General features: G+C 41.8%; 1 protein-coding gene across 6 annotated transcripts in view; it reads left to right on the forward strand.

Moving 5' to 3' along the window:
* Positions 1-23,707, forward strand: part of ARHGAP19 (Rho GTPase activating protein 19) — an 82,774-nt gene that overhangs the window by 52,117 nt on the left and 6,950 nt on the right. For 4 of the 6 annotated variants that reach the window (XM_010389572.2, XM_010389574.2, XM_030941088.1 and 1 more), the window contains 5 exons: positions 5,108-5,173; positions 7,288-7,479; positions 16,720-16,818; positions 22,706-22,816; positions 23,337-23,415. In XM_010389572.2, coding sequence (XP_010387874.1) covers positions 5,108-5,173; positions 7,288-7,479; positions 16,720-16,818; positions 22,706-22,816; positions 23,337-23,415 — 547 coding nt within the window. The remainder of the gene's footprint in view (positions 1-5,107; positions 5,174-7,287; positions 7,480-16,719; positions 16,819-22,705; positions 22,817-23,336; positions 23,416-23,707) is intronic. The other 2 variants (XM_030941085.1, XM_030941086.1) reach the window with 2 other exon arrangements.

Raw genomic sequence — 23,707 nt, forward strand, 5'->3', positions numbered from 1 at the left:
AGGGTATACCATGTTGCCCAGGCTGGTGTTGAACTCCTGGGCTCAAGCATTTCTCCTGCCTTGGCCTCCAAAAGTGCTGGGATTACAGGCATGGGCCACTGCGCTTGGCCTTCTTTCTTTTTTTTAAATGAAGTTTACAGAATAGATGTCGTGGGTCCTTATATATTCTTGTTTGGAGAAAATTTCTGTTGGTCTTAAGCTCTGTTTTATAGTTTTTCAATTTAGAAATTAAACTGGCCAGGCATGGTGGGTCATGCCTATAATCCCAGCACTTTGGGAGGCCGAGGCAGGTGGATCACCTGAGGTCAGGAGTTCAAGACCAGCCTGGCCAACATGGTGAAACCCCATCTCTACTAAAAATACAGAAATTAGCTGGACATGGTAGCGGGCGCCTGTAGTCCCAGCCAGTTGGGAGACTGAGGCAGGAGAATCACTTGAAGCCAGCAGGTGGAGGTTGCGGTGAGCTGAGATTGCACCACTGCACACCAGCCTGGCGACAGAGCAAGACTCCATCTCAAAAAAAAATTAATTAATTAATTAAACTATACATATCATAATGTTTTTGTCACGAGACTCTTTTAAAAACCTTTATTTTGAAAAATTTCAAATATAGAGAAAAGTTAAAGAGTAAAACAGTGAATACTCATGTAACTCTCCCCCACTGTCAACAGATGTTATCATTTTACCATATTAGCTTTATTTCTCTTTATATATGTTCCTACCTTTTTTTGGCTGAATCACTAAAAGTAATTGCAGACGACATCATGCTTCATTCCTAAGTACTTAAGTAAGCATCTCCTAATAATAAAAATATTATCTTATCACACTACTATTATCACATCTAAGAAACTAACAAGAATTTCTTACCATCTAACTTTCAGTACATATTCAAATTCCCCAGCTGTCCTAAGAATGTATTTCATACTTGTTTTCAATATATGCCAATCAACGTTTCAGTACTGGTTTTAATTATTATGACACTTTTAAGCTGCACACTCATGCTTTTTCTTCATGTCTTTTGTTGAAGCATCAAGTTAACTATGTTGTAGAATGTCGCACATTCTAAATTTGTCTTTTCGTTTTCTCAAGTTATTTAACTTGTTCCTCTCTCACCTTCCATGCAGTTCCTGTAAACTAGAAGTTAGGTCTAGAGTCTTAATCAGATTCAAATTAAGCATTTTCGGCAAAGATACTTCACAGGTGATGTTTGTGTGCGTCACGTTGCCTCACATGAGGAGGCACAGATTGTTTGATTTTCTTGCTCTTCACGATGTTAGTTTTGCTAACTTCTGGATCTTTCAGTTATAAAGGTACATTTTCTTCCCCTTTGCAATTAGTAAATAACCTGTAGAATGATTACCTAATAATGGTTTTAGCATCCATTGATAATCCTGCTGGAATCTATGATTACATTGGGTATTAAAAATGATGATTTTCTAATTTTGTCATTCAGCCTTTATTAGCTGACTTTCTTCTTTGAAACGTAGCTTTTCTTTGTCTCATTCTCTCTCCCTTTAAAAATGAATATTAATATAAACTCATGGATTTTTATTTTTCCGAAGTGTTAGTCAATTTTATTTATAATGTTGATATTCTCTTGGGCAATGTGGTGAAACCCCATCTCTACGAAAAATACAAAAAATTAGCTGGGTGTGATGGCATGCTCCTGCGGTCCCAGCTACTCAGAGGCTAAGGTGGTAGGATGACTTGAGCCCGGGAGGTGGAGGTTGCACTGAGTCGAGATTATGCCACTGCACTCCAGCCTGGGTGACAGTGAGACCCTGTCACAAATAAACAAACAAAATTGATATTTAAATTATCCCAGATTTGGCCAATGATAGCCCTTGTTAACTGGCTTCTCCATCTTTTTGACAGAACTGTATTATCTTTGAGTGTTTCCTTTCTGGTATAAAATGTTTCCAGCTCACTTCGTACTTGTGCTGGCCTAGATCTGGAGTAATTATTTCTCTAGGGAACTTTGGCTTCTGAGTGACACTAGGTATACTCATTGTTTCTGGTGTGTCATTGCTTCTAGGCTGCTTGAGGGCAAAGAAATAGATTAAAAATTTTTTTAAAGCAATTGTAAGTTCATATTAATACCACCAATTCAGATTTAATACTACAGAACATTTTCTTGACTTCTTTTGTTTTGTATTTGTATTTCTTTTTTTCTTATATTGCAAATTTCAGATTTTTTTTTTCTTTTTTTGGAGAGTTTCGCTCTGTCACCCAGGCTGTAGTGCAGTAGCACAATCTGGGCTTACAGCAGCCTCTGCCTCCTGGGACCAGTCAATCCTCCCACCTCAGCCTCTCGAGTAGCTGGGTCCACAGGTGAGCGCCACCACACCTGGCTAATTTTGTAGAGATGGGGTTTCACCATGTTGTCCAGGCTGGGCTCAAACTCCTGGGCTCAAGTGATCTACCCTCTTTGGCCTCCCAAAGTGCTGTGATTACAGGCATGATCCTCTGTACCCGGCCAAATTTTGGATTTTAATGGCATTTGTATATGTTATTTACTCTGTCCTACAATAAGCTTAAATTAATTTCAAAATAATACAGTGTTACTACTGACAGTAAGCCTATATAAACTTGCTGATTGAAGTTCAAGAATTTCTTGTAATTCCTTTTTCCTTGAATATATCCCACTAAGGATACATAGTCAGAATACAGTTTTTTTTTTTTTTTTTTGAGACGGAATCTCACTCAGTCACCCAGGCTGGAGTGCAGTGGCGCGATCTCGGCTCACTGCAAGCTCCGCCTCCCGAGTTCACGCCGTTTTCCTGTCTCAGACTCCCAAGTAGCTGGGACTACAGCCGCGCGCCGCCTCGCCCGGCTAATTTTTTGTATTTTTAGTAGAGACGGGGTTTCACCGTGTTAGCCAGGATGGTCTCCATCTCCTGACCTCGTGATCCGCCTGCCTCGCCCTCCCAAAGTGCTGGGATTACAGGCGTGAGCCACGGTGCCCAGCCGAGAATACTGTTTTCAAAAGTTATATGAAATAATTTCTTTCTCTGCTCACATTGTCAGTTTGATATACAGATACGTTCTTTTTTTTCCCTGTTGGGTGTTTGGTTTTAGGGCTTGCCTTTTTTTTTCCTTTTGGATTTAATTTTATGTTATGAACCTGTAGTGTAAATATGGTTCAAAAGTCAAAACTGGCCAGGTACTGTGGCTTAGGCCTGTAATCCCAGCACTTTGGGAGGCCGAGGCGGGTGGATCACCTGAGGTCAGGAGTTTGAGACCAGCCTGGCCAACGTGGTGAAACCCCATCTCTACAAAAGTACAAAAAATTAGCTGGGCATGATAGTGGGTGCCTGTGATACCAGCTACTTGGGAGGCTGAGGCAGAAGAATCGCTGGAACGTGGGAGGCGGAGGTCGCAGTGAGCCGAGATCGTGCCATTGCACTCCAGCCTGGGCGAGAGAATGAGACTCCATCTCAAAAAAAAAAAAAAAAAAAAAAAAATCAAAACCACATTAAAAGATGCTTAGAGAAATCTCAATCCTTTCTAATTATTTTCGTTGTTTTCTGGGTTATCCTCTTAGTGTTTCTTTTTATAAAAACAAGTAAATGTATATTTGTGTGTATATTGCTATTTCCCATTTTTTTCTTACACAAATGTACATTTACTTACTTTTCTCACTCAACAGTAGATCCTAGAAATCCTTCCATATCAATTCATTAAGTGTTTCTTCCTTCCCTCTGTCCTTTCTTTTTCTCTCTCTCCTTTCCTTTCCTTTCTTTCTTTCCCTCTGTTCCTTCCTTTCTTTCCCTCCCTGCCTCCTCTCCCTTCCTTTCTTCATAGTACTGTATTGTATGGATGTATGAAAGTTGATTCAATCAGTTCTCTGTTAAAGAACATTTGGGTTGTATCCAATTTTTTGATTAATCTTATACAAGTGTGTTTTGCATTTCTGGAGTTACATACTCAGGATATGTTACCAGAAGTGAGATTTCTGGGTGAAAGGGTGAATGCAAATGTAATTTTATTAGATGCTACGTACCCAGTTTTCCTCTATGGTAGTTGTATTATTTTGTACATCTACTAAGACAGTATCAGGGTAGTTGTCACAGGATTCTACTTCATAGTAATTCTAAACGGTATTTCTTTCTTTCTTTCTTTTTTGAGACAGAGTCTTGCTCTGTTGCCCAGGCTGGAGTGCAGTGGTATGAATATGGCTCACTGCAGCCTTGAACTTCTGGGCTCAAGTGATTCTCACCGTTAGTCTCCTGAGTAGCTGGGACCACAGGCATGCACCACCATGCCCGGGTAATTTTTTTGTAATTTTTTTTTTTTTTTTTTTTTTGAGACAGAGTTTTGCTCTTGTTGCCCAGGTTGGAGTGCAATGGTGAGATCTTGGCTCACTGCAACCTCTTGTCTCCTGGGTTCAAGCAATTCTCTTGCCTCAGCCTCCTGAGTAGCTGCAATTACAGGCGTACGCCACCACGCTCAGCTAATTTTGTATTTTTAGTAGAGACAGGGTTTCACCATGTTGGTCAGGCTGGTCTCAGACTCCTGACCTCAGGTGATCCGCCCATCTCGGCCTCCCATAGTGCTGGGATTACAGGCATGAGCCACCGTGCTTGGCCATTTTTTAGTATTTTTTGTAGAGACGGGGGTCTCCCTGTGTTGCCCAGGCTGGTCTCAAACTCCTGGGGTGAAGTGATCCTCCTGCTTCTGCCTCCCAAAGTGCTGAGATTACAGACGTTAAATGATATTTTCTACACTGTGATTTTAAAATGTGATCTGGAGACCACTTGTAATTTGTAAGGATTTGAGGGGGTGGTTTTTGTTAGATAGAAACATTCCTACAAATGTCTATATTTTTGTCTTTGGCTTATTTGAATATATACATGCCATGTTTGATTTTTAAAGTGGCAACAACTACATTGGTGTCTTCTCACAGTTTTTCCATCAGATTTGTTGAGGTATCTATTTGGTGGCAAGATAAAGGAAGCTATAGAGGGGCTATGAATTTTGAGGATTTTTTGGCATTTCTAAAGTAATCTGCTGGTCACAGATTTTGAGAACCACTGTCCTTGTGGCCTGAGAGAATGTTATATCCTAGTAATCACTGGGTTTTGATTTTCTTTTATGTCCTGCCCAGGCTCCTGCTTACATTCGGGAATGTGCCAGATTGCACTATTTGGGATCCAGAACTCAGGCATCAAAGGTAAGAATAGGAGTCTGCTCTTAACCCAAACAAGGAGAACGTTAAGATTGGTGGAGTTTTAAAACAAAGTATGAAGTCAAAGTAAAAGCTTGGAAAATAAGTTTTTAGTATTATAGCTCAAAATTACTTAGTCATTTTGCCATAATGGAGAAGACTAAGAAGTAAGTTATGTATTAGAATACAAATGCTCCACATGTGAGGTGTGGTAGCTCAGGCCTGTAATCCCAGTGACTCTGGAGGCTGAGATGGGAGAATTCAAGTCTACAGTGAGCTGACTGTGCCACTGCACTCCAACCTCGGTAACACAGTGAGACCCTGTCTCTTGAAAAAAAGAGTCCCCCCCACACTATTTTTATTTGCTTTCAGAGGCTCTCCACTGATAGATGGTGTCCTCTGCGTAAGAGTGACGACACAGACCCTGTGTTTCAAGGTTTTTCATAAAGTCCTTCTGATACAAATAATCTGTGAATAGCAAATGTGTTAAATATTTTATAGCAATGAAAGGACAATTTTATCAATTTTCTGTAATTAATTCCTATTTTAGGTTCATTGGTATGGTAAAACTCTATCAAATGGCTAAAAGACTTGAAACTACATGAGCTTAGATAGATAGGGAAATGTATAATGCTTATTCACAAGATTAGATATGATAATTTTTTTTTTTTTTTTTTTTGAGACAGGGTTTCACTCTGTTGAGTAAGCTGGAGTGCAGTGGCATGATCTCGGCTCCCTGGTCCTCTCACGTCAACCTCCTGAGTAGCTGGGACTACAGGCATGCACCACCATGCCCGCTAATTTTTGTATTTTTGGTAGAGACAGGGTTTCACCATGTTGCCCAGGTCTCAAACTCCTGGGCTCAGGTGGTCCAGCTGCCTCAGCCTCCCAAAGTGCTGGGATTCAAGGCGTGATCCACCGCATCCAGCCTAGATATGATTATTGAGTTTTAAAAGTAAGAAGTTATGGCTGGGTGTGGTGACTCATGCCTGTAATCCTAGCACTTTCAGAGGCTGAGGCAGGCGGATCACTTGAGATCAGGAGTTTGAGACCAACTTGGGTAACATGGCCAAACCCCGTCTCTACCAAAAATGCAAAAAATTAGCCAGGTGTGGTGGCACGCACCTGTAGTCTCAGCTACTTGGGAGGCTGAGGTGGGCGGATCACTTGAGCCCAGGAGGCGGAGGTTGCAGTAAGCCAAGATGGTGACACTGTACTCCAGTCTGGGTGACAGAGTGAGACCCGATCTCAAAAAAATAAAAAAAGTGAGAAGTTAGGCAGTTGACCTTTATGTGCCTGCTTGGGTCTCTTCCAAGGATACTTTCCTTTCTTTCCTGTTCTAAGCCTTTTAAAATAAACTTGCACTCCTGCTTTGAAAAAAAAAAAAAAAAAAGTCAGAAGTTAAAAACATTACAAGCACTTTTTGAGTACTTAAATTTTTCAAGTTCTATTCATCCTGTCATGGTTAGAAACTTAAGTTGTCCACTTGTGCTATTTTTTCTGCTCCTATTTGTTTCTACCTCTTATTCAGCAAATATTCAGTGTTACTAGGAAAACAGTATTTGGTTTCAACTAGTTTAAATGGAGTGTGGTTTTTTGTTAGAGAGCTGTTTTTGTTCCTCTAGCACTGCTGTCTAGTTGTCATATTAAGTTGCCATGTGTGGGAATGAGTATTAGCCAAGAGTCAGACCCCTTGGGCTCCCAGGTGGGTCTGTCACTTTAGTATCCAGATGACTTTAAACTTACAGTTTAACCTCAGTTTTTTTCCTCTGTCAGATGGGAATCGTGATACTTTCCATGCTTACCTTGTTGAATTGTTGAATAAATTAATGAAATTAAAAGATGCTTTAAAAACTGGACTCTTATACAAATATAACTCTTGGTGGCAGTATTCTAAATGCACTTAGGTTCTCTGGGCAGGTCATGGGAGTGGGCTATTAATATAACCCATATTAATAGGTTCCTTGTTATCTGATAATAGTGTTAAGATTTTTCTTGTTCCTGAGTATAGGAGCATACCATGTCACCACTCTCCCTTTTTTTGTTCCAAGTTTTTATAAGAACCCCAAAACAAACTTGGCAGGATATATTAATTTACTCTTCTTTTAAATTTTCCTTAGGATGACCTTGACCTGATAGCTTCATGTCATACTAAGTCCTTTCAGCTGGCAAAGTCTCAGAAACGTAACCGGGTAGATTCCTGCCCTCACCAGGAGGAGACCCAGCAGCATACGGAAGAGGCACTGAGAGAGCTGTTTCAACACGTTCACAATATGCCAGAGTCAGCAAAGAAGAAACAACTTATTAGACAGGTGCCTAAAGGCAGGGAAGTCGCGATGGGGCTTTAGGAGTGTAATCGTGGTTGTAGAATCAGTAGGTCATATTGTTAAGAATCTCATTTAATTTTTGGCTCAGCCAAGAAAGCAGGCTTGTCTATGGAATCTCCACGGCGATCTCTGTGGCACTGCTCCACTAGAGAAAGGAGTGGAGGCTCTTGATTTCTACAGTTAAGCAGGAGGATCCAAGTGTGGTTAGAGTGTCTCTCATTTTGGTCATGTCCCAAGTTTGCTGAGAGAGGACCAGCAGTTACACTATATTGTTCCAAAGTTTAAACCCTCCAGATTTTCTTAGCAAATAACTTTTCTGAGTTTCAGTTTTCTTTTTTTTTTTTTTTTTTTTTTGAGGCGGAGTCTCGCTCTGTCACCCGGACTGGAGTGCAGTGGCCAGATCTCAGCTCACTGCAAGCTCCGCCTCCCGGGTTTACGCCATTCTCCTGCCTCAGCCTCCCTAGTAGCTGGGACTACAGGCGCCCGCCACCTCGCCCGGCTAGTTTTTGTATTTTTAGTAGAGACGGGGTTTCACCGTGTTAGCCAGGATGGTCTCGATCTCCTGACCTCGTGATCCGCCCGTCTCGGCCTCCCAAAGTGCTGGGATTACAGGCTTGAGCCACCGCGCCCGGCCGAGTTTCAGTTTTCTTGTTTGTAAAATGGTAATAGTAACATCAATGTCTCATAGTTCTAAAAATTAGAGATAATCTATATAGAGTGGCTGGCATAGCAAAGTCTAAGTGGTAACTTTTTACTAACAGAGTCGTTTGCAGTTAGAGAACACAATAAATCAGGGCCCTAGTGTGATACTAGAAAGTAGGAATTCTGGTGGCTAAGTTTGTTTATGCTGGAGCTATGGGAACAAATTTACTATTTTGGGACTCAAAGTGTGGTTTAAGTAAGTCCTGTGACTTTGGGTAGTTTCTTTCTCAGGAGATTAATTTTGTCTCAATCCCTCTTGAATTTTACTTGAACAGGCACAGTCAGCCTCTTGACTTTTATTCAACTGGGACTTTCTTGGAGGAAGAGTCTCTTTTTACTTATTTTATACCTACTCCCAGCATAAGGCCAGGTATAAACAAGTACTCAGATAATGGTGAACTGAGCTGTTCTTAAGAATTGACAAAGTCATTTGAGAAAAGTTTCTGCCATCTCTTTGAAGTTAGTTTGAGATCTAGCAAATTGTGTTAGAATTTTACAGGGTGTTGGCTGAGTATTGCTGCAGATTCAAACCAGTCTAGTGATTTAATTCTTGATAGAAACTAAGTAGTTTCATTTAGGACAGGTATAATGACTTCTTTCAACAAGAACGCTGATACCAGCTGGGCGCAGTGGCTCACACCTGTAATCCCAGCACTTTGGGAGGCCGAGGCGGGCGGATCACCTGAGGTTGGGAGTTCCAGACCAGCCTAATGTGGAGAAACCTGGTCTCTACTAAAAAAAATCAGCCAAGTGTGGTGGCGCATGCCCGTAATCCCAGCTACTCAGAAGGCTGAGGCGGGAGAATTGCTTGAATCCAGGAGGTAGAGGTTGTGGTGAGCTGAGATCATGCCATTGCACTCCAGCCTGGGCAACAAGAGCGAAACTCCGTCTCAAAAAACAAAACAAAACAAAAACAAAATTAGCCAGGTGTGGTAGCTCATGCCTGTAATCCCAGCTACTCTGGAGGCTGAGGCAGGAGAATTGCTTGAGCCTGGGAGGTGGAGGTTGCGGTGAGCCGAGATCATGTCTTTGCACTCCAGCCTGGGCAACAAGAGTGAAACCCCGTCTCAAATAAAAAAAAAAAAAAGAACACTGATACTTAAGAAAGAAAAAAATTTTGCACTTTTTAGAAAAACGGAAAATTATAGAGAAGGATAAGAAGAAAGCAAATCACTCTTCCTGCCAGTGTTTATGTTGTGGGCATTTCTTTTGTCTTTTGGTCTTTTTCCTCTGGATATCTTTTTACATAGTTATGATCATACCATATACTTTAAAATTTTTTCCTGTTTTCACTAAACATAACAAGTCTAAGCATTTGTTATGCATGCAGACAGACTCCTTCCATACATTTTATTTTATTTTTAGTTTTAGTTTTTTGAGACAGAGTCTCGCTCTGTTGCCCAGGCTGGAGTGCAGTGATGCGATCTGGGCTCACTGCCACCTCTGCCTCCCGGGTTCAAGCAATTCTTCTGCGTCAGCCTCCTGAGTAGCTAGGACTCCATGCGTGCGCCACCACACCCGACTAATTTTCGCATTTTTAGTAGAGATGGAGTTTCACCATGTTGGCCAGGCTGGTCTTGAACTCTTTTTTTTTTTTTTTTTTTTTTTTTTTGAGACGGAGTCTCGCTCTGTCACCCAAGCTGGAGTGCACTGGCCAGATCTCAGCTCACTGCAAGCTCCGCCTCCCGGGTTCCCGCCATTCTCCTGCCTCAGCCTCCCGAGTAGCTGGGACTACAGGCGCCACCACCTCGCCCGGCTAGTTTTTTGTGTTTTTTAGTAGAGACGGGGTTTCACCGTGTTAGCCAGGATGGTCTCGATCTCCTGACCTCGTGATCCGCCCGTCTCGGCCTCCCAAAGTGCTGGGATTACAGGCTTGAGCCACCGCGCCCGGCCAGTTTTTTGTATTTTTTAGTAGAGATGGGGTTTCACCATGTTAGCCAGGATGGTCTCGATCTCCTGACCTTGTGATCCGCCCGCCTCGGCCTCCCAAAGTGCTGGGATTACAGGCTTGAGCCACCGCGCCCGGCCAGGTCTTGAACTCTTGACCTCAAGTGATCCACCCGTCTCGGCCTCCCAAAGTGCTGGGATTACAGGTGTGAGCCACTGCACCTAGCCATCCTTCCATACATTTTAAATACTGCTTTCTTTTTTTTTGAGACGGAGTCTTGTGTTGTCCAGGCTGGCGTATAGATGTAAGGGCTCAAATATGATCTTAAGTAAATATGATCTTAAGTAAAAGATCATATTTGAGTGCAGTGGCTAGATCTTGGCTCACTGCAACCTCCGCCTCTTGGATTCAAGCTATTCTCCTGCTTCAGCCTCCCGAGTAGCTGGGATTACAGGCATGTGCCACCATGCCCAGCTAATGTTTTTGTATTTTTAGTAGTGATGGAGTTTCAGCACGTTGGTCAGGCTGTTCTTGAACTCCTGAACTCAAATGATCTGCCCGCCTCACCTCCCAAAGTGCTGGGATTACAGATGCGAGCCACTGCACCCAGCCTGCTGTATCTTTTTGAAGAAACTATAATTTTATTGTGTTCTAATTTTTTCTCTATGATTATAAAAATTATACGTGCTCACTATAGAAACATTGAAACTCTCAGAAATGTGTAAAGAGAACATAAAAATCACCTATACACATCCAGAGGTAAACACTGATAACATTTTAGAGTATTTCCTCCTAGTGTTTCTCTCCATGAATATGTGTTTCACATTGTTTTCTTTTACTTAAGATCATATTTGAGCTCTTACATCTGGGCCAAAAGAAAAAATCATAATATGTATTGTTTTATATTCTGCCCTTTTCATTTAACTTTATATTACAAACATTTCTCATATTATTAAAAGGCTATGAACAGTTTCAATGTTTATGTAATATTCTTTTTTTTTTTTTTTTTTGAGACAGAGTTCCCCTCTGTCACCTAGGCTGGAGTGCAGTGGCGTGATCTCACCTCACTGCAGCCTCCACCTCCTGGGCTCAAACAATTCTCCTGCCTCAGCCTCCCGAGTAGCTGAGATTACAGTGGAGCACCACCATGCCTGGCTAATTTTTGTATTTTTAGTAGAGACGGGATTATACCATGTTGGCCAGGCTGGTCTCGAACTCCTGGCCTCAGGTGATCTGCCTGCCTTGGGTTCTCAAAGTGCTGGGATTCTAGGCATGGGTCACCATGCCCAACCTTCAATGTTTATATAATATTCTATTCTGTATAACCAAATTTATACATAATTTGCCTACTACAGGACATATTTGGGAATTGTATTTTTAGTTTATAAATTTTGTTCATAGTATTTTCATTGTAGATTATTTGCTAGAAGTGGCATGATCAACAAGTATATATTATGTTTTTGGCTGCTATATGTACTAGGTCCCTTTTAATAGATAAGTCCCTCTTTTTCTCCCTTTCTTCTTGTTTTTCCCCTTAAAACATTGCCAGTTTGTTTGAATACACTTGAAAATAAAAACTGGGTAAGTACCCTTTACCCAATTCCCCGTAATATTAACATTATAAAAACTAAGAAATTAACATTAGTACAGGGCCGGGCAGGGTAGCTCATGCCTGTAATCACAGCACTTTGGGAGGCTGAGGCGGGCGGATCACCTGAGGTCAGGAGTTCGAGACCAGCCTGACCAACATGGAGAAACCCCATCTCTACTAAAAATACAAAATTAGCCAGGCATGATGGCACAGGCCTGTAATCCCAGCTACTCGGGAGGCTGAGGCAGGGGAGAATCGCTGGAACCAGGGAGGCAGAGGTTACTGTGAGCCGAGATCACACCATTGCACTCCAGCCTGGACAACGAGTGAAACTCCGTGTCCAAAAAAAAAAAAAAAAAAAAAATTAGTACATTATTTATTAACATTACAGATTTTACTTTTTTTTTCCCCCTAATATCCTTTTTGTTTTCTCCAGGATCCAATCCAGGGTGCCACACTACATTTAGGCACACACAGACACACACTGGCACACACAGACACACACACACACACACACACACACACACACACACACTCTCTCTCTCTCTCTCTCTCTCAATCCCTTTTTGTTTTTTTTCTCTATTTTTTTTTGAGACGGAGTCTTGCTCTGTTACCAGGCTGGAGTGCAGTGGTGCAATCTCTGATCTCGGCTCACTGCAGTCTCCACCTCCTGGGTTCAAGCGATTCCCCCGCCTCAGCCTCCAGGATAGCTGGGACTACAGGCGTGCGCCACCACGCCTGGCTAATTTTTTTTTGTATTTTAGTAGAGATGGGATTTTACCATGTTGGCCAGGATGGTCTCAATCTCCTGACCTCGTGATCCCCCCACTTTGGCCTCCCAAAGTGTTGGGATTACAGTCGTGAGACACCGTGCCTGGCCCACTCCCTTTTTCTTTATAGTCGTGTGTCACTTGATGATTGGGATGTGTTCTAGGAAATGTGTTTTTAGGTGATTTCATTGTTGTGTGAACATCACAGAGTGTACTTACATAAACCTAGATGGCATAGCTTACTATACACCTAGGCTGTATGGTGTAGCCTGTTGCTTCTGGGCTACAAACATGTACAGGATGTTACTGTATTGAGTACTGTAGGCTTTTGTAACAATAGTATTTGTGTATCTAAACATAGGAAAGTTACGGTAAAAATACAGTATAAAAGATAAAAAATAGTATACCTGTATTGGGCAGTTACCATGAATGGAGCTTCCAGGACTGGAAGTTGTTCTAGGTGTGTCAGTGAGTGAGTGGTGAGTGAATGTGAAGACCTAGAACATTGCTGTACATGACTGTAGGCTTTATAGTCACTGTACACTTAGGCTAGACTAAACATAACATTTTTTTCTTCAATAATTAATTACCTTAGCTTACTGTAACTTCTTTGCTTTACACACTTAAAATTTTTTAACTTTCTGACTCTTGTAATAACACTTAGCTTAAAACATGAAAACACTATGCATCTGTACAAAATATTTTCTTTATATCTTTATAAGCTTTTTTCTATTTTAAAAAATTTAATTTTTTTGTAAATTTTAAAACTTTTTAATTAAAAATTAAGACACAACCTGGGCGTGGTGACTCACTCCTGTAATCCCAGCACTTTGGGAGGCCAAAGTGGGAGGACTGCTTTAGGCCAGGAGTTCGAGACCACCCTGGGCAGCATTGACCTTGTATCCACAAAATTTAAAACAAAGTGAACTGGGCTCATGAGTGTGTGCCTGTAGTCCTGCTACTCAGGAGGCCTCAGCCTCAGCAGGAAGAATCACTTGAGCCCAGGAGTTTGAGGCTGCAGTGAGCTGTGATCCCTCCCACTGCACTCCAGCCTGGGCAACAGAGCGAGACTCTGTCTCTAAAAAATAAAAAAAACCCAAAACTGAAGACACAAATATACACATAACCTAGGCCTACACAGGATCATTAATATCACCGTCTTCTGCCTCTACATCTTATTCCACTAGAAGGTCTTCAGAGGCAGTGACACTCATGGAGCGGTCATCTCCTATGATAACAATGCCTTTTTCTAGAATACCTCCCAAAAGACCTGCCTGAGGCTGTTTTATAGTTAACTTTAAAAAAAAAATAAGTAGGAGTGCACGCTAAAATAATGGTAAAAAGTATAAATAGGCCGGGCGCGGTGGCTCAAGCCTGTAATCCCAGCACTTTGGGAGGCCGAGACGGGCGGATCACGAGGTCAGGAGATCGAGACCATCCTGGCTAATACGGTGAAACCCCGTCTCTACTAAAGAATACAAAAAACTAGCCGGGCGACGAGGCGGGCGCCTGTAGTCCCAGCTACTACTTGGGAGGCGGAGGCAGGAGAATGGCGTGAACCCGGGAGGCGGAGCTTGCAGTGTGCTGAGATCCGGCCACCGCACTCCAGCCTGGGCGACAGAGCCAGACTCCGTCTCACCAAAAAAAAAAAAAAAAAAAAAAAAAAAAAAAGTATAAATAATGATAAAAGTATAGTATAGTAAATACATAAACCAGTAACATTTATTATCGTTTTTTTTTTTTGGAGATGGAGTCTCGCTCTGTCACCCAGGCTGGAGTGCAGTGGTGTGACCTTGGCTCACTGCAACCTCTGCCTCCCGGGTTCAAGCGATTCTCCTGCCTCAGCCTCCTGAGTAGCTGGGATTACAGGCGCCTGCCACCATGCCTGGCTAATTTTTGTATTTTTAGTAGAGATGAGGTTTCACCCTGTTGGCCAGGCTGGCCTTCTGGTCTCAAGTGACCCACCTGTCTTGGCCTCCTAAAGTGTTGGGATTATAGGTGTGAGCTGCCATGTCTAGCCCATTTATTATCATTATCAAGAATTACATACTATATATAATGGTATGCACTAGACTTTTATACAGCTAGCTGTACAGTAGGTTTGTTTATTCCGGCATCACTGCAGTCATTTGAGTAACACATTGTGCTGTGATGTTAGGACGGCCGTGATGTCATTAGGTGATAGGAATTTTTCACCTCCATTATAATCTGATGGGACTACTGTCATATGTGTGGTCTGTCATTGACCAAAATGTCATTATGTGGTACATTATTGTATTTGAAACTTATTTGTGGAAGAAACTATATTGTTTTCCATAGACTGAGTTTTTTTTTTTTTTCTTTTGAGACAAGGTCTAGCTATGTTGCCTAGGCTGGAATGACGTGATCTCAGCTCACTGCAACCTCTACCTCCTGGGTTCAAGCCGTCCTCCCAATTCAGCCTCCTGAGTAGCCAGGACTACACGCGTGTGCCACCATGCCTGGCTAATTTTTGTATTTTTTGTAGAGACAGAGTTTCGCCATGTTGCCTAGGCTGGTCATGAACTCTTGAGCTCAAGTGATCTGCTGACTTTGGCCTCCCAAAGTGCTGAGATTACAAGCATGAGCCACTGTGCTTGGCCTATAGTCTGGATTTTAATGATTGCATTCCTGTGATGTTATTCAACATGTTTCACAGTCCTCTGTTCATGCTATAAACTGGTAGTTAGATCTACTTCTAGAGGTTTGATCTGATTCTAATTCAGTTTTTCAGACTAAGAACCCTTTATGTGTGGTGTATACTTTATTTTTTTTTTCTGAGTCTGTTGCCTAGGCTGGAGTACAGTGGCACAATCATGGCTCACTGCAACCTCAACCTCCCTGGGCTCAGGTGATCATGATCCTCCCACTGCAGCCTCCTGAGTAGTTGAGATTGCAGATGTACGCCACCATGCCTGGCTAATTTTTGTATTTTTAGTGGCATGTACTTTTTAATATGCATTTTAAAAAGGCTCTGGATACACCTTGCTAAATACCCTCCCAGAACATTTTGCCAGGTAACACTCCCCCGAGTTGGATATGAGAGAATTTACCTTACTGTACCCTTGCCAACATCAGGAACGATGCATTTTTACTTGTCCCAGTTTATTCAGGAGGGATACTTACTAGCTAAGCTCTTTAGACGTGGCTAATTTTTCTGCTTGCCGAGATAATTAACTTTGAGAACCTCTTGGTAGTTTTATGTAAAAGTAATTTTTAACCTCCAGAACTTGAACTGATAAAATTTCCAAATTTTTACAATTCCGAAATTTTAAAAGTATAGTTAGAAGAGGCAGAAGAGGCTGGGTGTGGTGGCCTACGCCTGTAATCCTAGCACTTTGGGAGGCCGAGGTGGGCGGATCACTTGAGGTCAGGAGTTTGAGATCAGCCTGGCCAACACAATGAAACCCCATCTCTACTAAAAATAGAAAAAATTAGCTGAGTGTGGTGGTACACGCCTGTAATCCCAGCTATTCGTGAGGCTGAGGCATGAGAATTGCTTGAACCTGGGAGGCGGAGGTTGCAGTGAGCCGCAATTGTGCCACTGCACTCCAGCCTGGGCAATTGTGTGAGACTCTTGTCTCCAACAACAACCAGAAAAGGCAGAAGAGTAGAAGAGTTAAATGCTATATTATTATTACTTTTTAAGTGGGAAATGAATGGCTAATCAAAGCATTGAAAAAGCATTGAATAAGATTATTCAATGCATTGGGTCTTCTCGTTTTCCACTTTAGGTACCTCCAGAGAGCTGATGTTGATAGCATTGACAAGTCTGCATTCTGATGTATTTCCTCTGATGATATTGTTGGCTGGCAGTCATGATAGATGTCCATTTAAAGAGTTTTAGTAACTTAAAAAATTTCTGTATGCAATTTATGTTAAATTAGGGACTGTTTTAGATTGTGCCAATAACTCTGTGGTTCCAAGATGCTTTGTTGCAAAAAAGTCTTGGTTAGCAGCTGAGGATCGTGGGTAAATTTCATAAACTCTCCAAGTCTCAGTTTTTTTGTCTGTAAAATAGGGACAGTAATTCTACATTCAAGGAATGTGGCGTGCAGAGCCCCTCAGAGCAATTGAATCCAATTCTTTTGGCATCATCATTTCTGACTTTGTGATTTGCTTGTTGACCTCCTAATCCATCTATGCACAGACTCAGTTTTTCCTGGACTTTTATTTACACTTAGCTATTAGTTGTCACAGAATGCTGTGTCTTGATGGGAAAATATTTATAAAATGTTCTCTATGTTTTCTTTTAGTTTAATAAGCAGTCATTGACCCAGACACCAGGGCGAGAACCTTCTACTTCCCAGGTACAAAAGAGGGCTCGTTCACGCTCCTTCAGTGGGCTTATTAAGGTAGGTATGCTGGGCTGTCATTTTCAGCATTGATTTTTAGGAAATGTAACAATGTGATTTTTCTTATGCATAAAAAGTTTTCTTCTGTTTTTGGGGACCCTATAAAGGGCTAATTTATAAGGGGGTAAAGACAAAATGTTGAAAAGCTTTTATATTGCAAAGCGCTTTGCCGTGTTTCACATCAGAGAAGGGGCTCTGTGAAGTGAGGAGTACTAGAAGTAAGGGTCCTTCCTTTTCTTCTGGGGCTGAGGACAGAGTCTGCATTCCTGAGCAGTGTAAGTGGCCTCTTTCGTTTTCTGACCTGCTTCAAGTTACACACTTTTTTATGCAATTTGGTAAACCCGTGGAGAAGTGAGGAAGTTGTGACAGACTAGGGAAACTGTTAGAAAACGGAATTTTCTAATAGACTAGTGAGTTTTGATACCCTAGATTTTTGTGAGCTTAATATTTTTAACAGTTGTACTTTCTTCCATGTATCAAATTCAGTAAAAATCTTTTTAAAACAAATACAAAATATGCTTCCATGTTATTGCTGCTGTCACGGTGTTTGCAGACTAAATTTACAAGTCTTCAGACTATCGGAACTTGTAGTGAAGGAATATTGCCTTCAGGTGGCAGTAGATAACTTGATCATGGGGTTCAAATTTCCATGCATGAACTAAGGCAAGGTTTTGGTTAACTTGGAGAGAGATTAGTACCATACACTGCTTTTCTTTTCTACTTTTCTTTTTTTTTTGTTTTTTGGAAGAGATTGCTGCCCCCAAAGCACTGAGTATCCTTTTTTAAATTTTTTAAATTTTTTTTATTTTTAGTTCTGGATACATGTGCAGGATTGCAAGTTTGTTATATAGGTAAATGTGTGCCATGGTGGTTTACTACACCTGTCAACCCATCACCTAGGTATGAAGCCCAGCATGCATTAGCAGCTATTTTTATTTTTAAAAATTTTTTTGAGACAGAGTCTCACTGTTGTCGCCCAGGCTGGAGTGCAATGACACGGTCTTGGCTCACTGCAACCTCCCCCTCTTGGGTTCAAGTGATTCTCCTGCCTCAGCTTCCCAAGTAGCTGGGATTACAGGTGCCTGCCACCATACCTGGCTAATTTTTGTCTTTTTAATAGAGAGGGGGTTTCACCATGTTGGCCAGGCTAGTCTGGAACTCCTGACCTCAGGTGATTTGCCCACTTCAGCCTCCCAAATTGCTGGGATTACAGGCATAAGCCATTACGTCTGGCCAGCTGTTTTTCTTAATACTCTCTCTCCCCCAACCCTAGCCCCCAACAGGCCCCAGTGTGTGTTGTTCCCCTCCCTGTGTCCATATGTTCTCATTGTTTAGCTCCACTTTTTTTTTTTGAGACGGAGTCTCGCTCTGTCGCCCAGGCTGGAGTGCAATGGCCGGATCTCAGCTCACTGCAAGCTCCGCCTCCCGGGTTTACGCCATTCTCCCGCCTCAGCCTCCCGAGTAGCTGGGACTACAGGCGCCCGCCACCTCGCCCGGCTAGTTTTTTTTTGTATTTTTTAGTAGAGACGGGGTTTCACCGTGTTAGCCAGGATGGTCTCGATCTCCTGACCTCGTGATCCACCCGTCTCGGCCTCCCAAAGTGCTGGGATTACAGGCTTCAGCCACTGCGCCCGGCCTTTTTTTTTTTTTTTACGATGGAGCCTCTCTCTGTCATCCAGGCTGGAGTGCAGTGGCTTGATCTCGGCTCACTGCAGCCTCCGCCTGCTGGTTTCAAGCCATTTTCCTGCCTCAGCCTCCCAAGTAGCTGGGACTACAGGTGTGCACCACCATGACTGGCTCATTTTTGTATTTTTAGTAGAGATGGGGTTTCATCATGTTGGCCAGGCTAGTCTCAAACTCCTGACCTCAAGTGATCCACCCACCTCGGCCTTCCAAAGTGCTGGGATTATAGGTGTTAGCCACTGCACCTGGCCAACTCCTACTCATAAGTGAGAACATGTGGTGTTTGGTTTTCTGTTCCTGTGTTAGTTTGCTGAGGATAATGACTTCGTTTCATTTTGATTTTTTGGTGTTTTGCCCTGCTTTTCTTTTAAAAATTGTTATTAAGATCTATAATTCCAGCCACATAAGGAGCTCTTTGCTTAAAATTTAAAATTTTTGCCCTAAAAATAAATACCTTGTAATATTTATTTTTTTATTTTTGAGACAGGGTCTTGCTCTGTTGCCCAGGCTGAAGTACAAGTGGCACTATCATGGCTTATTGCAGCCTTGATCTCCTGGGCACTCAGCTATCCTCCTTCTTCAGCCTCCCAAGTAGCTGGGACCACAAGTGCATGCCATCAGGCCTGATTTTTAAATGTTTGTAGAGATGGGGTCTTGCTGTGTTGCTGGTCTTTTTTTTTTTTTTCGAGACAGAGTCTCTCTCTGTGTCTCAGGCTGGCGTGCAGTGGTATGATCTCAGCTCACTGCAACCTCCACCTCTGGGGTTCAAGCGATTCTTCCACCTCAGCCTCCTGAGTAGCTGGGATTATAGGCACCCACTACCATGCCTGGCTAATTTTTTGTATTTTTAGTAGAGATGGGGTTTCACCATGTTGGCCAGCCTGGTCTTGAACTCCTGGCCTCGGGTAATCTGCCCGCTTCGGCCTCCCAAAGTGCTGAGATTATAGGCATGAGTCACCATGCACAGCCTGTGTTGCTGATCTTGAATTTCTGGGCTCAAGCGATCCTCCTGCTTTGGCCCCCTAAAGTGCTGAGATTACAGATGTGAGCCACTGTGTCTGTAATTTTTTTTTTTTTAAGATACAGCTGTTAGCATTTACAAATTCATCTTACTGTAATTTTGGTCCTAGTTATAATTTATAGATATCTAGAATTCACTCTCAATCCTGACCTGGGGCCAGTAGCTTCTAGGACATTAGGCTTAGTTGACATCAAAATTTCCTTTGCCATCTACAGAGTGAAAAGGATTGGGAGAAAATATTTGCAAATCATATATATGTTTAGGGGTTAATATCCGTAATAATCTAAAGAACTCCTGTAACTCAACACAGCAAAAACAACCTCATTAAAAAGTGGGCAAAGGCCGGGGGGATCATGAGGTCAGGAGATTAAGACCATTCTGGCTAACATGGTGAAACTCCATCTCTACTAAAAATACAAAAAATTAGCCAGGCATGTTGGCACGTGCCTATAGTCCCAGCTGCTCCGGAGGCTGAGGCAGGAGAATCGTTTAAACCCAGGAGGCAGAGGTTGCAGTAAGCCGAGATTGCGCCACTGCACTCCTGCCTGGGTGACAGAGCAAGACTTCGTCTCCAAAAAAAAAAAAAAACCAAAGGAATTAAATAGACATTTCTCCAGAGAAGATGTACAGATGGCCAAGAAGCACATGAAAAGATGTTCAACGTTACTAATCATTAGGGAAATGTAAATCAAAACCACAAGTAGATACCACTTCACATCCACTAGGATGGCTATTATAAAAAAAAAAAAACAAAATAACAAATGTTGATGAGGATGTGGAGAAATTGGAATCCCTGTGCACTGTTGATAGGAATGTAAAATGGAGCAGCTACTGTGGAAAACAGTAATGCAGTTCCTAAAAAATTTAAAGAGGATGACCTTATCATCCAGCAATGCTACTCCCAGTATATACCCAAAAGAATTGAAAGCAGGGTCTTGAGGCAATATTCATACACCCGTCTTCATAGCAGCATTATTCACAATAGCCAAAAGGGAGAAGCAACCCAGATGTCTATTGACTGATGAATGGATAACAAAACTTGGATATACAGATAATGGAACATTATTTGTCCTTAAAAAGGAAGGAAATTCTGACATATTCTACAATATGCATGAATCTTGAAGACATTATGCTAAGATAAATAATCCAGTCATAAAAGGAAAAATACTGTATGATTCCACTGAGGTATCTATGAGTCAGGTTCGTAGAGATAGAAAGTAGAGAAGGTGGTTGGTTGTCAGGGGAGCTAAAAGTATGAGGAGAATGGGGAGATGTTATTTAGTGGGTACAGTATTTCTGTTTGGGAGGATGAGAAAGTTCTGAAGACGGATGATGGTGATGATTGCACAACACTATGAAGATACTTAATACCACTGAACTGTATACTTAAACATGGTTAAAATAGGGGCCGGGCGCGGTGGCTCACACCTGTAGTCCCAGCACTTTGGAAGGCTGAGGCGGGTGCATCACAACGTCAGGAGATTGAGACCATCTGGCTAACATGGTGAAACCCCATCTCTGCTAAAAATACAAAAAATTAGCCGGGCATGGTGGCAGGCGCCTGTAGTCCTAGCTACTCGGGATGCTGAGACAGGAGAGTGTCATGAACCTGGGAGTCAGAGCTTACAGTGAGCCAAGATCGTGCCACCGCACTCCAGCGTGGGTGACAGAGCGAGACTCAGTCTCAAAAAAAAAAAGGTTAAAATAGTACATTTTATGTTATGTTTCTTTTATCCCGTTAAAAAAAAATCGCTTAGCTAGAATCCTAAAAGTGCATTTACTTGCTTATTCAGGGCTAGTAAAATGAAAATCCTTGGTTTATTCTTGTTTTTTTCTTCTCATTTGGAAGAATCTATCATTCCCTCTTACTTCCCTGTAATAGAGATGATTGATAATCAGAAAAGTTATAGTCAGATGAATGTTTCTCTATGTGTTAGTCTTTCTTTTTTTGTGTGTGTGTGAGACAGAGTCTCACTGTGTTGCACAGGCTGGAGTGCAGTAGCATGATCTCAGCTCACTACAACTTCCACTTCCCGAGTTCAAGTGATTCTCATGCCTCGGCCTCCCAAGTAGCTGGGATTACAGGCATGTACCACTATGCCCAATTAATTTTTGTATTTTTAGTAGAGACAGTATTTCACCATGTTGGCCAGGCTGGTCTTGAACTCCTGGTCTCAAGTGATTCATCCGTCTCAGCCTCCCCAAGTGCTGAGATTACAGGCGTGAGCCACCGCTTCTGGCCTAAAATATTATTTTTAATTTGTGTTTTCCCTCAGCCTTATCAAGGTATAATTGACCATCTAGCCTGTCTCGATCCCTTTTTTGGCTAGAGTTTTTTCCTCTAGAACTCCTCTCATGTAAATTATTTATTAAATCAGAATGTTCTGAATATTGCTGCTGATATTTATAATGTAGGGTTTAATGTTCTAGTTTTGATATGTTTTTTTGGAATTCAAATTTATTCTCTAAGGGAAAAAAAAGAAAGATTTCTCCAAAGTTGGTAGAATTGTCACTGTTGGCGGTCACATAAACTACATCATTTCTAAGCTGTTCAGAGATGAAAGAGCTTTTAGTCTTGCTCTGAATGTCAGTATAGTCATGTGACCCCCTTAAGAAGGCCTCTACCTTCTTGTCGCTATATTAGGAACTCTTATAGAATGTCTCCAAATGTTCCAGTCCTGTGTGAGTAAATGACAGGGAGGAAGAAGTGCCTTAGAGAAGAGCCAGCCTAAGTATCCCTTAGTGGTGAGTAGGGGGGAGGGACTTTTTAAGTAGTTGCCAGAGACAGCACATCTTTGGAGAAAAAATTATATGATGAGTAACTGGTGTTTCTATATTTTGAGTTAACTGGTCTCAGAAGCACACTGTAATTGACCTATATCAGCTTGTTTAAATCCACTATAAAGTTGCTTCTAACCTTTCAATCCCTTTTAAATGTGGAGGAAAAGTGATCACTTAAACAAAAGTAATGATTTGGGGTTTTTTTTGGTAACATGCTTTGGCCTGTCTTGTGTAAGATGGCCTGAGAAGGTCCATACAGAGTTATCAGAATGCTGAGATTTTTTTAACCCAAGGACATTACAGTTTGGAAGGCTAGTATACAGTTTTGAAAGTTATACTAGCCTTCACCACTATTGATACAGTAGGTGTTTATAAATCAAATGTTTTCTGTTCCTAAATCAGCGGAAGGTCCTGGGAAATCAGATGATGTCAGAAAAGAAAAAGAGGAACCCCACTCCAGAATCTGTGGCCATTGGTGAATTGAAGGGAGCCAGCAAAGAAAATAGGAACTCAGTAAGACACTGTTCTTTGGATTGTCTGTCTGTGTGTTTGTATTTGTAGAAAAGAGGAAAACTGATATACTGTCATCTGTTTTACTGTGTTTCTTTGGGCCATTCAAATGGCTTTTTCTCAGTCCTTTCATTTATGCTACCTTCTTTCTGTTGGTTTTCATTGATTCATTCAACAGACACATTTTGAGTTCAAGAAGGATATCACTAGTCACAAGCAGATGAGTAATACCGTACAATAGCTCCTTAAACAAGTGCTGGAGGAAGCAGTTAGTTCTTACTGGGATATTCCACAGGTGACAGGTGACATTTGAGCTCTACATTACCTGTGGGGTAGTGCTTCACGATATCCTAGGCATGCCTACTTCATTAAGCCAGCAGTAAATCGGTTAAGATTAATGAGATATAAATACGTCAGTCTCAGAAAAACTCTTCACATTGAAATTAAATAATTCATTTAGTAAAGTCTGTCTATAGGAATGCCATTAGAACATTGAAACCACTGTACAATTTTCTTATTACAGTTATTTTCTGGCTCTCCAGCTGTCACGATGACACCAACAAGATTGAAGTGGCCTGAAGGGAAGAAAGAGGGGAAAAAAGGTACTAATTGTACTTACTCTCTGTTCTTACTAAATGTAATTCCTTTCTGCATGTAGTCAGTAGCATTTGTTTGAATTCCCAGGATAGTACATTTGTAGTCAGAAGTGACATAAAAATTGCAAGACCAGGTCCTTGCCCTTGAGTTTATTCCCCAGATGGTTATTGAACCATCTACTCAGCATTGTCTTGGGTGCTAAGGGGTAGAGCTGTGAACCCAGACCTACTTGGTCCCTGTGTTCTTGTACAGACAGGACACATGGGGAAAATACCTTAAGAATACTTGTGAAGCAAA

The sequence above is a fragment of the Rhinopithecus roxellana genome, chromosome 11 (assembly GCF_007565055.1).
Source record: "Rhinopithecus roxellana isolate Shanxi Qingling chromosome 11, ASM756505v1, whole genome shotgun sequence".
Taxonomy (NCBI): domain Eukaryota; kingdom Metazoa; phylum Chordata; class Mammalia; order Primates; family Cercopithecidae; genus Rhinopithecus; species Rhinopithecus roxellana.